Source organism: Salmo salar, chromosome 02 (assembly GCF_965601325.2).
Source record: "Salmo salar chromosome 02, fSalSal1, whole genome shotgun sequence".
In the NCBI taxonomy this organism is placed as follows: Eukaryota; Metazoa; Chordata; class Actinopteri; order Salmoniformes; family Salmonidae; genus Salmo; species Salmo salar.
Window position 1 is genome coordinate 10936381 of NC_138292.1, and position 12837 is coordinate 10949217.

Sequence of the window (12837 nt, forward strand, 5' to 3'; positions counted from 1 at the left end):
CCAACCTCCTGTGCTCTGTAATGCTATCAATGCACAGCACTCCCTAGTGACCTAGTTCTGATGCAGTAGTTTGTGCTTTTAAAAAACCTGTTGTGTCACATGAAAGACTATGAAAGGGACAGTGTTGTCCTGTGTTTTAGACAAGGACAAACGGAAGCAAAGCTGAAAGCTGTTACAGTTTTTTTACAGTTGCTAACAAGCGTTTATACTTATACTTGAGATACTAAGATACTTTTTCTAAACTCTTAACACAGCAACACACCTTCATCACACAATTAGCCAAATAGTTAATGTTCTGCTCAAAACCACATTTTGTTCATTAAATACATTTCAAAATGCTAAAAAACTTTCTCTACATACACTAATCTATCAAAACACGGCAAACCCGACTCAATATCTAATCATTCTGTCAAAACACTAGCACATGTTTTCTATCCAAGAGGAGCATATAGTCAATCACAGCACAACGACTTTCAAAATACTAACAGTTGATGGCATTACAAAAACTGCATTACTTTTCAGGTTTCGGTTCTACTTGCATACATTAGACAATATGAAATCCATCGTTTTTTATAATTCAGTTTCCTTTTGCATTTTTTGGTTGAGTGTCAAATGTGTGCAATTTTGGCAACATACTATCTAAAAGTGAATGACTCATCTTTACTTCATAGAATGCACAGTAGAAAAAAATAGGAAGTGCTGCAGTAAAAGCGTTATTAGCAACATGAAATTGCTGCCAGTGATCAACAAGAAATCCAACATACATGGCCTTTGGTTCCAAATGTGTAAAAATAAAACACAATTACAGTAAAAAAGGCACGGATGGGAAAAAACACAAAAATGCACAGTCCTGTTCTAATCTATACGATCATCAGCATTTGGACACATGTTCTCATCCACATCACATCTTATGTCGTCTCTCTTGGATACAAACGCATGCCTTATCCACCCCTGGCAGTCTTCAGCTGAGATGTCTCTGCAGCCGGCATCCATTGCATCCAGGAGGGACATTTGGTCATGTGGCCGATGATCATACACTTTCCACCTCCAGGCAGAAAACATTCCTCAATGCAGCCCATCCAAGACCATTCTTGGATGGGCTGCAAACCAGTTTGTGATTACATGTGAATGGTGGAATGCTACATTGTCCCATGCAATCACAAATGTCCTCATGTTTCTTCCCACCTGTTCCCTTTCTGCTTCTGGCACCAGTTGTTGGTGGAGGTCATCTAAACTCAAAAGAAGGCGCTCAGTGTTGTAGGGACCAATCTGGCATTTCTGCAGGACCAAACCAGCACTCCAGATTGATTTGTTCCTCTCTGACCCGGCACATCAACGGTGGCCCTTTTCCCGATGACGTTTCTTACCCACCGATGTGTTTTTGCCAGGTTAAACCCTGCCTCGTCTACATAAATTATTTAATGTGGGGTCTGATTAGCCTCCAATTCCATGACTAACTGAAAGAAATCAAACACAGTATGTGTAAATGCTTTTCACTATGTCCTACTGTACGTACTGTAACCCATGTTAACATGTAGAGTAGCATAGTGTCCTACTGTATGTACTGTAACCCATGTTAACATGTAGAGTAGCATAGTCTCCTACTGTATGTACTGTAACACATGTTAACATGTAGAGTAGCATAGTCTCCTACTGTATGTACTGTAACCCATGTTAACATGTAGAGTAGCATAGTGTCCTACTGTATGTACTGTAACCCATGTTAACATATAGAGTAGCATAGTGTCCTACTGTATGTACTGTAACCCATGTTAACATGTAGAGTAGCATAGTGTCCTACTGTACGTACTGTAACCCATGTTAACATGTAGAGTAGCATAGTGTCCTACTGTATGTACTGTAACCCATGTTAACATGTAGAGTAGCATAGTGTCCTACTGTATGTACTGTAACCCATGTTAACATGTAGAGTAGCATAGTCTCCTACTGTATGTACTGTAACCCATGTTAACATGTAGAGTAGCATAGTGTCCTACTGTATGTACTGTAACCCATGTTAACATGTAGAGTAGCATAGTGTCCTACTGTATGTACTGTAACCCATGTTAACATGTAGAGTAGCATAGTGTCCTACTGTATGTACTGTAACCCATGTTAACATGTAGAGTAGCATAGTGTTAAACTCACTATAGAACAAGATATATTGGATAGACACCATACCTGGACATATTGGTGCCGGAGTTCCTTGACCCGCTCACTGTTCCTTTCAAAAGGAACTGTGTACAACTGTTTCATTCCAACTCTGTGTTTGGTCAGAGTCCGAGCCAATGGTAGTCAGGCTGATGCTTTCCACATTTTGAAATAACAGGTTGTCCTCTACAATTCTGGTCTGAATTTTCTCTCTGTTTTATTGCATTGTCAGCAATGACCAATCCTACAATGGCATGCTCTTGGTCTTCACTGAGGAGCTTTCTTCTTCCCCCAGAGGGAGGAAAACTCGATGAAACCTTCACTCTTGCGCAGACATTTAGAAACAAAACATGCCAATTTGAAAAATAAGCCACGGGAGTTTTTTGAGCGAGAATTAAGATGACTTTCGAGTAGTAAGACATGTATAAAAGCAACAGATACCATTAATAAGAAGAGGCTAGAAGCGTCTTATATGGTGACATGGCAGGAGATGTTTTGAAACAATTACTGCTTTGCATACAAGCCAGTGAATTCTATGCGTTACAGCTGGATGAGTCAACAGACGTGGCGGGCCTGGCACAGCTCCTGGTATATGTCTGTTACGTTTATGGGGGGTCAATTAAGGAAGACTTCCTCTTCTGCAAACCACTGGAAACCAGGACAACAGGAGAGGATATTTTTGAAGTACTGGACAGCTTTGTGACATCAAATGGACTTTGGTGGTCAAGATGTGTTGGTATCTGTCACGGCTTCCGCCGAAGTCGGCTCCTCTCCTTGTTTGGGCAGCGTTCGGCGATCGACGTCACCGGCTTTCTAGCCATCGCCGCTCCATTTCTCATGTGTCCATTTGTTTTGTCTTGTTCCATACACACCTGGTTTTCATTCCATAATCACACTGCATGTATTTATCCTCTGTTCCCCTCCATGTCTTTGTGTGTAAATGTTTATTGTTTTGTGGATATTGTCAGGCGCCATACTTTTGTTATATTCCGTGTTTTTGGCACGTTTATGTTTTTATGTGCTGTCGTTTTTGGACCGGAATTAAAGTGTGCCTGTTTACTACACTCTGATCTCCTGCACCTGACTTCGCCTCCGTACACACCCCTAACAGTATCTGTACTGATGGCGCAAAAGCCATGACAGGAAGACATAGTGGAGTGATAACGCGCGTGCAAGCCTTTCTCACACGACTGGCCTATCTGGGTGATATTTTTTCTCGCCTGAATGATCTGAATCTAGGATTACAGGGACTCTCCGCAACTATATATTCAAGGTGCGGGACAAAAATTGAGGCTATGATTGTCACGTCCTGACCATAGAAAGATGTTATTTTCTATGGTAGAGTAGGTCAGGGCGTGACAGGGTTTTTTTTTGTAGTTTATTTTTTCTATGTTGTCAGGTTCTAGTTTTGTATTTCTATGTTGGGTTTGTTTGGGATGATCTCCAATTAGAGGCAGCTGGTCCTCGTTGTCTCTAATTGGAGATCATACTTAAGTAGGGTTTTTTTCCACCTGGGTTTGTGGGAGATTGTTTTTTGAGTAGTGTGTGTTTCAACTCTGCGTCACGGTTTGTTGTTTTGTTCTTTAGTTTATGTTTATGTATTGCATAGTTTCACAGTGTAAATAAAATGTGGAACAACACACACGCTGCACTTTGGTCCGCTTCTCCTTACGACAACCGTGATGATGAAGAAGTTGGAGCTCTTCTTTGTCTGCATTAACAAGGACAACACACAGGTCTTTCCGTCATTGTATGATTTGTTTGTGTGCAAATGAACTCAAGCTTATGGACAATGTCAAATGTGATATAACAAAGCACCTGAGTGCGCAATTACGCAGATACTGTCCCGAAATGGATGACACAAACAACTGGATTCGTTATACCTTTCATGCCCTGCCTCCAGTCCACTTACCACATCTGAACAAGAGAGCCTCATCGAAATTACAACAAGTGGTTCTGTGAAAATTGAATTTAATCAGAAGCGACTGCCAGATTTCTGGATTTGGCTGCGCTCAGAGTATCGTGCCTTGGCAAATCCCGCTGTTAAGACACTGATGCCCTTTGCAACCACGTACCTATGTGAGAGTGGATTCTCAGCCCTCACTAGCATGAAAACTAAATACAGGCACAGACTGTGTGTGGAAAATTATTTAAGACTGAGACCTCTCCAATACAACCCAACATGTTGAGTTATTCACAATTTTCAATGAACAAATAAAGTTGTGTATGTAGGAGGGTTAAATAAAGAGCAATATTATTGATTATTATTATATTATTATTTGTGCCCTGGTCCTGTAAGAGCTTCCCACAAGCCGGGTTGTGACAAAAACTCATACTCATTTTTATGTTTAATAAATGCATTGTATATGTGTGGCAGGCTTACAATGGCAAAAAAACATTTGAGAGTGCGCTGACCCTGGTGCTATAGGGGGTGCACAGCTGGAGGTTGAATGTTTGAAGGGGTACGGGACTATAAAAAGTTTGGGAACCACCGCCTTAGTGCATGCTTCCTCACACGATTGGCTGGCTCACGGCATGCTTCCTCACACGATTGGCTGGCTCAGGGCATGCTTCCTCACACGATTGGCTGGCTCACGGCATGCTTCCTCACACAATTGGCTGGCTCAGGGCATGCTTCCTCAAGAGCAGTACAGATTTAGGATCTTAATTTCATTACTATTTTGTTGCTGAGAATGTTCCTGCACGGCAGGAAAGGCACATTTGTAATGTATTCAAGGTTTAAAAAAGGTTCTAAAGTTTGTAATTTGCACTTTAAAATGTAAGACTTGATTTGCCCTAATGAAACATGTATTAACACCTTCAAAAAAATGCCCATTAATTATAATCCACACAATAATTCACATTTCTTGTTGCTGCAGGATTATTTTCCTGTTGTAGCAATACCACACAGTAAAACAGGACATCTATGTTACCCAACAAATCACAGATCTAACTGGATATTGTGGAGATGAAACATATGATGGTAGGTAGAGACAGATGCTGATGCAGGGGAAATACAACTGGCTGAAATGAAGATCCTACATCTGCAGTGTCCTGGATGCACACTGACCCCTGCTCTCTCTCCCTCCTACAATCTGAGATAATAGTTACTATTCCACTTGGTCAGGTGGTTGGGTCAGGGTGATCTGGGAGGGTTGACACAGTTACTTATATAATACATGTGTTTGTTTAACATGCAGAATATGGTGCTTGTTTGTTACTCTCAATGACTAAGCAATCATCTTGAGAATGAACTAATAACCAACCTATCAGATATGGACTGCTTGAACTAATATCCAACCTATCAGATATGGGCTGCTTGAACTAATAACCAACCTATCAGATATTGGCTGCTTGAACTAATAACCAACCTATCAGATATGGGCTGCTTGAACTAATAACCAACCTATCAGATATGGGCTGCTTGAGCTAATAACCAACCTATCAGATATGGGCTGCTTGAACTAATAACCAACCTATCAGATATGGGCTGCTTGAACTAATAACCAACCTATCAGATATGGGCTGCTTGAACTAATAACCAACCTATCAGATATGGGCTGCTTGAACTAATAACCAACCTATCAGATATGGGCTGCTTGAACTAATAACCAACCTATCAGATATGGGCTGCTTGAACTAATAACCAACCTATCAGATATGGGCTGCTTGAGCTAATAACCAACCTATCAGATATGGGCTGCTTGAACTAATAACCAACCTATCAGATATGGGCTGCTTGAACTAATAACCAACCTATCAGATATGGGCTGCTTGAACTAATAACCAACCTATCAGATATGGGCTGCCAATAAGAATATAAGTTACGTTGTCAAAATACAGAATATCACAGTCACCATAAACTACCATGAAAGTAAAACAACAGTAGCAAGACCTTGTAAGGATGAGGAAATATATTTCATTTGGATAGTATGTTTTGCAAAAAGTGATATAAGGATGAATCTTGTAAGAGAGAAAGACATGAAGAATCCCAGTTGAGAGAGGGTAGAGAGATAGAGAGAGATGAGAGATAAATAGAGGGAGTGATAAATAAAGTTGAAATGAGATAAAGAGTGAGAGATAGTGAGAGAAAAGAGCAAGAGAGAGAGAGAGAGGGGGAAGAGAGAGGAATCAAGCAGAGTGAGCCTCCATCTGCAGCTTGGCTGGGCTCTGCTCTGGGAGAGAGGGAGGGAGGGAGTCAGTCAGGAGACATGCCTTCTGGCAGGAATCTAGCTGTAGAGCTGTAGAAGAGACAGCTGTGTTTGGTGGAGGTATTTTTAAACGCATCAATGCTGCTCCAATCCCCTCGCCTCGGCCCTCCTATTTATAGCCGGGGCCGGCCATTGTTCTATTTCTGTCACCTGTGGGCCACGCTGTTGTTAATTCACATGCAAATGAAGCTTGCACCCTCTCAGGCTCAAGCATTACTTTCCTGTGAGAGGTTGACGGGTAAACAGTGCACGGCTTAGCTCAGCTCTGACTAGTACACCCCCCACTGGAAGGTTGAAACACAGGCAGGCAGGCTCACTCTCACCGCTCAGACATTACTGAGAGAGGAACAGAGAGGAGAAGACAGACAGACGAGAGAGAGACGACAGAGAGAGAGAGAGAGATCAGAGGGAATAAGAGCAGGGTAGTAGCTCAGTGTCACAACAAGAGAAGAGAATCAGACTGCCAGTCATCTTCTAACTCTGTCTGAACAGGGACTTCTTGACTGAAGCTCTGTGTTCTATTGTGCTGTGTAGTCACAGTATAGTGAGGGAAGCCTCACAGAGGGAGTGTGTGGGGTGGTTATTGTATTGCGTTTCAGCACAGCAAGAGAGAGAGAGTTTCCTCAGAGGAAAAGGAGGAGAGCTGTTTCTGTCTCTAGTCGCTGTCGTTCCCCTGTGTGTGAGAGGGTTGGCTCTTTGGGGACAGGAAGAGCAGGGCTTGCGATGCGACCTGAGCGCTGAGTGGAATATGCTGCAGACGATTTACGAGAGCGAGTCAAATTTCTCCACCACAACAAACGAGCTCGTTGGCCACCAGCGACTCTTGGACCAGCAGAAGATGCACAACGTTAACTCAGGTGACCAGACCCACCACGCTCTCTCTCTGCTCCTAAAGGGATAGCCTATCTTTCTCTTTTTTCTCTGGATTTTTTTTAGCACTATTATCCGCTCCCTCTTTTTCTCTCTCTCTATCTCTCTGTTTCTCTTCATCTGGTGGTCTGCCGCTCTCTCCTTATTTCCCACTCTCTCTCTCTTCTTCTCTCTCTCTCTCTCCCTACCTCCCTCTCCCTCTGTTTCATTCTCTCAACTCTCCGGTCTCTCCCAGTCAGTCTCTATCTGTCTGCCTCTGTGAAAGGAGGGCTCCAAACTTCTCAGCACAGCAACGCGTTATGATCAGGCACTGCTTTCTGTATCCAGGTATTTACATGTGTGATTTTATACTGCATGGTTTTACAGTGTGCAGTGCTTATGGATGGGCAGTTCCTCCTTGTATTCATTTACTGTCATTGTTTCTCAGTTTGCTTGTGTCTGAATGGAGTAAAACAATCATGTTTAAAACTGTCTGTATAGTGAGTGTTAGTAAATACACATAGTTTTATCATTGTGTGGATATGGACTGAATGCACTGTTTGGATTTGTTTTGGTGCATATTAATAACACTGTGCTTTTTACAGTCATTTTCACCACAATGAAATGGCATGAAACCATGAAAGGGATGTTGTGTTTGGATAGGGAGGCTTCCATGTCAGTCTTCACTTTTTGAGGTATAACAGTTACAGGAAATGCCATGGTAAAAATACAGACAGTACAAGGCAAAGGGAAATGAACATCAAAAGATTATCTCTGTGTCTCTGTGGATGTTTACCAAACACAATGACATTCTATTTCTGACCTGAGAAATGAATCTCAGGGTTCAAACGAATCTGACATCATTCTGAGTAATGTCGGTTTACGGTATTCACTCAATGTGAGTCACTCTGCTATTCTCTGCCTTTTGGACTTGTGGTAGTTCAGAAAATTCACTTGGCTCTTGTCATCTAATGGGTCTAGGGCTGTTGGAGCAGCATTGTATTCTGGGAAAGCACACACACTACAGTAAATGTCAGGAGTTTTGGTGGGCAGCATTGTTATGACAATACACAGATTGAGTCATTACTGCGTATTGTAGGCAGAGAGTTGCATACAGGAAAAGAATATTATGGCTATTGATATGTCAATAACTTGTGAACATCAGAGATAAATGCTGAAATGATTAATTTCACACATCCTCACATTGATCACCAAGGATACCACATGCTCTGTGGACATGACTCTTATAGTGTGCTTCTGTAAACTCAGTGTTTTTCTCCTCATAAGCGTTGTACTGTTGTCTGTTGCAGAACTATATTTAACCACCAGTACAGTATATTAACTACAGAACAAACAAATCTCTACTTCATTAACTACAGAACTAACACATCTCTACTTCATTAACTACAGAACTAACACATCTCTACTTCATTAACTACAGAACTAACACATCTCTACTTCATTAACTACAGAACAAACACATCTCTACTTCATTAACCACAGAACAAACACATCTCTACTTCATTAACTACAGAACAAACACATCTCTACTTCATTAACTACAGAACAAACACATCTCTACTTCATTAACTACAGAACAAACACATCTCTACTTCATTAACCACAGAACAAACACATCTCTACTTCATTAACTACAGAACTAACACATCTCTACTTCATTAACTACAGAACAAACACATCTCTACTTCATTAACTACAGAACAAACACATCTCTACTCATTAACCACAGAACAAACACATCTCTACTTAATTAACTACAGAACAAACACATATGTACTTAATTAACTACAGAACAAACACATCTCTACTCATTAACTACATACTGCATTGTTATTCAATTCTCTCCTATTCTATTCTGCTCTGTTCTATTATATTCTATTATATTATGGCTCTATTCTGTCCTATTCTATTCTGCTCTGTTCTATTCTATTCTGTCCTATTCTGCTCTGTTTGATTCTGTTGTATTCTATTCTGCTCTGTTCTATTATGTTCTATTCTGTCCTATTCTATTCTGCTCTGTTCTATTCTATTCTGTCCTATTCTATTCTGCTCTGTTCTATTATATTCTATTCTGTCCTATTCTATTCTGCTCTGTTTGATGCTGTTGTATTATATTCTGCTCTGTTCTATTCTGCTCTGTTCTATTATATTCTATTCTGTCCTATTCTATTCTGCTCTGTTTGATTCTGTCCTATTCTATTCTGCTCTGTTCTATTATGTTCTATTCTATTCTGCTCTGTTCGATTATATTCTATTCTGTCATATTCTATTATATTCTGCTCTGTTCTATTATATTCTATTCTGTCCTATTCTATTCTGCTCTGTTTGATTCTGTTGTATTCTCTTCTATTCTATTCTGCTCTGTTCTATTCTGCTCTGTTCTATTCTGCTCTATTCTATTCTATTCTGTTCTGTTATATCCTGTAGACAAGCTGAAAGGTAGTACAATACATGATCCATGGTAGTCAGCAGAACAAGAAGAGCAGAACAAGTGTGAATAAGGCTCTAGCATGACACATTATATCTCCTCTGCTCTGTCAATAGAGCACCAGGTCAATCCCAACATCCATTGCTGCTTTTCTCTTTCCTTCAAGCCATGCATTTCAGGTCTTCTTTTTCTTCTTCTTCTTTTTCTTATTATCGCAGAACATTATCTGCCAAACAACAAGACATTTTAAGTGCCTGAAATTCAGGCTTCTTGCTTATTCTGTGGGTCAGCTATTCTTAGGTGTGTTATTTTGGGCTTATGGCATTAGCCAGCTAAGATTAGGCGCCTTGCCGTCTTTATCACTCCATCTCAGCAGCCAGCAGCACACCCCTGACAGTCCTTTGGAAGGAGAGATATTCTTCATTTATCATTTACCTATTTAGTGTGTGTGTGTGTCTGTGTGTGTGTGTCGTGTGGTGTGTGTGTGTGTGTGTGTGTGTGTGTGTGTGTGTGTGTGTGTGTGTGTGTGTGTGTGTGTGTGTGTGTGTGTGTGTGTGTGTGTGTGTGTGTGTGTGTGTGTGTGTGTGTGTGTGTGCCTGTCTCTTATTCTGGTTTCACTTGTTGACAATTATATTTTCGGTTCTAAAAATAGCCTTGTCACATGTCTTTTATGATGGCTGCATGGGAGGCAGGGAGGCACCACAGTGACTGCAGCACAGCACACAGGTCTGTTCTGTTGGACTAAGACCATGGAGACAGGGTAAACAGGGTAAAAAGAAGTTAGGAATTTGACCTAGTGAAGCTCACATACAGAAAGATACACATACATTCATTTCCTGACAGTACACACGTTAGACATAACATCTGAAACCATCTAAAATGGTGTGTTATGAGTGGGTTTATAATCACATTCAATGGTGATGAAGCTGTCCTTGCCACTATCTGGAGAACCAACATGCATAAAGGTTTCTGTCCAACAGAGCTCTTCATGAAATCACACTTCATTTAATAACACTCTCATCTCTCCGGCTTTCATGTTGAAGAAGCTCAATGAATTCAGAGGGAGGAAGACAACATGTCTTTGTGATTTTAATGAGATGAGCCATGTAGCAGTGACATCAACATGTTCTAACGTGACCAAAACAAAGTGCTCAGACACAAAGGCTTTTTGAAAAAGAGAAAATGACTAATTAGTTAACTAAATGTAATGTCAGGAAGTGGGACTGTTGAGAATAATAAAACACAAAACAACACTGTGTTTATGATGCGCTATAATATGACCATGACCTCTCTTTTGTCTGCTGCTCTCTCTACCGTTACATTCATTTCAATCATCTGCTGCTTAACAAAGACTGTCATTGGTCAATTAGATTTGTATATTGCATTACAGTTACTCTGTACCCCTTCTGCATTACAAATATGTAACAAGATGTTTCTCTTGAACTGTTAAACAATAGTTGAACGTTCCAAATATACGGTTTGAAAATTAAGAATCTATAAGCATAGTCTTGGTATCAAGCAATTATTTCTTCACTCTAATAATTTGATCCAAATGTGATGAAATTTAGAGGAACAGCTGTTATTGTGTAATTTCTAACACACAATGGGACGATCAGAGTTTCTGTATCGTGTGACGCTCTGTTGAGTTGCTCTGAATGTGCCGGGCCCACATCCTTCCATCACTGGGCTGATGCTTGGACCTGTACAAGGAAAAGGACAGGCTTTGCATGGCATCCTGTGGAGGTAGTAAAGTGCTATACAAATGTGAAACGTACAGTTCTCTCTCTGTCTGCCACCGTTATGTACATTATCTTGATTGTGTTGCTATGTTACTGTACATTACAGAACAGTAGTGATTTTGGGAGGTGACAGAGTCCTATAGACTGTATAAAGCAGTGCCCCATGGTTGGACAGTTTCATTACATTAAAGGGCTACTTCTGGATTTTCACCAGTCAAATGAACTTGTGGATACCATTTTTATTAGCGCAATTGCTAACTAGCATGCTTGCAGATAACCATAGACTTCCAGTCATTGTACTAACGCTAGTTAGCATTGGCTCACGAGACTACCTCCAACTTCCTTCATACTGGACACAGAGACACACCACACAGTTCATCTGACTCTTGGGAAGTAGATAAAGGGCCTCATTGCCAAAATCCCGAATTACCTCTTTAAGGACATACACATTAAACTCTATGGTGAATGACCGGGGTTTGAGTGGTTTGGTTTGTGGCACTGCGCGGCAGTGGCTCGGCTCCTTTTGTTAGCTATAGAAGATAGCCTGCAAGCTACAGCTCTGTTTGAGCTGCAAAGACGAGCCTGACCGCCTGGGACTTAAAAATAAAGGTCTGTTTCCTGCTTTAGACGTGCCAGCTGCCCAAAAATAACAAGGCACTTAATGAGAGATCCAGCACCACATAGCAGACCCAAGCATCAGGCTATTCCTGCCTTGAAACACCTTCTGCATCTCCCAGTTTCTATTTATACAAGGCCAGTTAGAAAGGGCTCTAAAAGCTTGGTTGAATGTCACAATGTTTTTGGAAAGCAGGAAAAAGTCTTGTTTGGGATTGTTGGATTGACTATATTGCACTGTATTTATAATTAAGTGTCAGTTGTTGTGATCTAATTTTTAGTTTGTTGATGTCTTTTCACTTATATTCAGATAATTTTGGATTGTTGGATTGTAAGTGTTATATTCGACTGTAAGTGTTATATTATAATTGTAGTAACTTGACAAGGAATGCCCACACGCATTTCGATATTACTTTCCTTTACTTTCAACCCAAACCTAAAGGTGTATTGCGAGGTACAAACGGTACAAATATAGCAGAACTATATAGCCCACTCAACCGGTGGTAGAATCACCTTGCACAGAACTCACTCTTAGTGATGACATCATCAAAAGGGAAAGGTCACGGTCAATGCCAATAATAACCATGTCATTATTTATATAGTGTCCACACTATAACAATTATTATTATTATTGGCTTGTTGTTTGTTGCTGTCTTTTAACGAATGTGTCTGTAAGAGCCAAAACAGATGTAGAATCTTATTTGATCGCTCTTTTGTTGCTGAGAATTCTGGAATGCAGATGAGCTTCCTGATTTACATAAATTCACTGAAAACCCTCATTAACACACTGTTATATTAAGATTATTGCACTTTTTATGGAGCT

The 12837-nt window shown here is 40.6% G+C and overlaps 1 protein-coding gene across 6 annotated transcripts in view; it reads left to right on the forward strand.

Annotated features, from left to right (window-relative positions):
* Positions 1 to 12837, forward strand: part of LOC106595161 (histone deacetylase 9-B) — a 99059-nt gene that overhangs the window by 34762 nt on the left and 51460 nt on the right. For 2 of the 6 annotated variants that reach the window (XM_045697251.2, XM_045697253.2), the window contains exon 1: positions 6568 to 7219. The exons of 1 other annotated variant lie outside the window; for it this stretch is intronic. In XM_045697251.2, the coding sequence (XP_045553207.2) occupies positions 7111 to 7219 (109 nt within the window). In that variant the 5' untranslated portion in view covers positions 6568 to 7110. Of the gene's footprint in view, positions 1 to 6565; positions 7220 to 7248; positions 7560 to 12837 lie in introns of those variants that run through there. 3 more of the 6 variants (XM_045697257.2, XM_045697258.2, XM_082959660.1) reach the window with 3 other exon arrangements.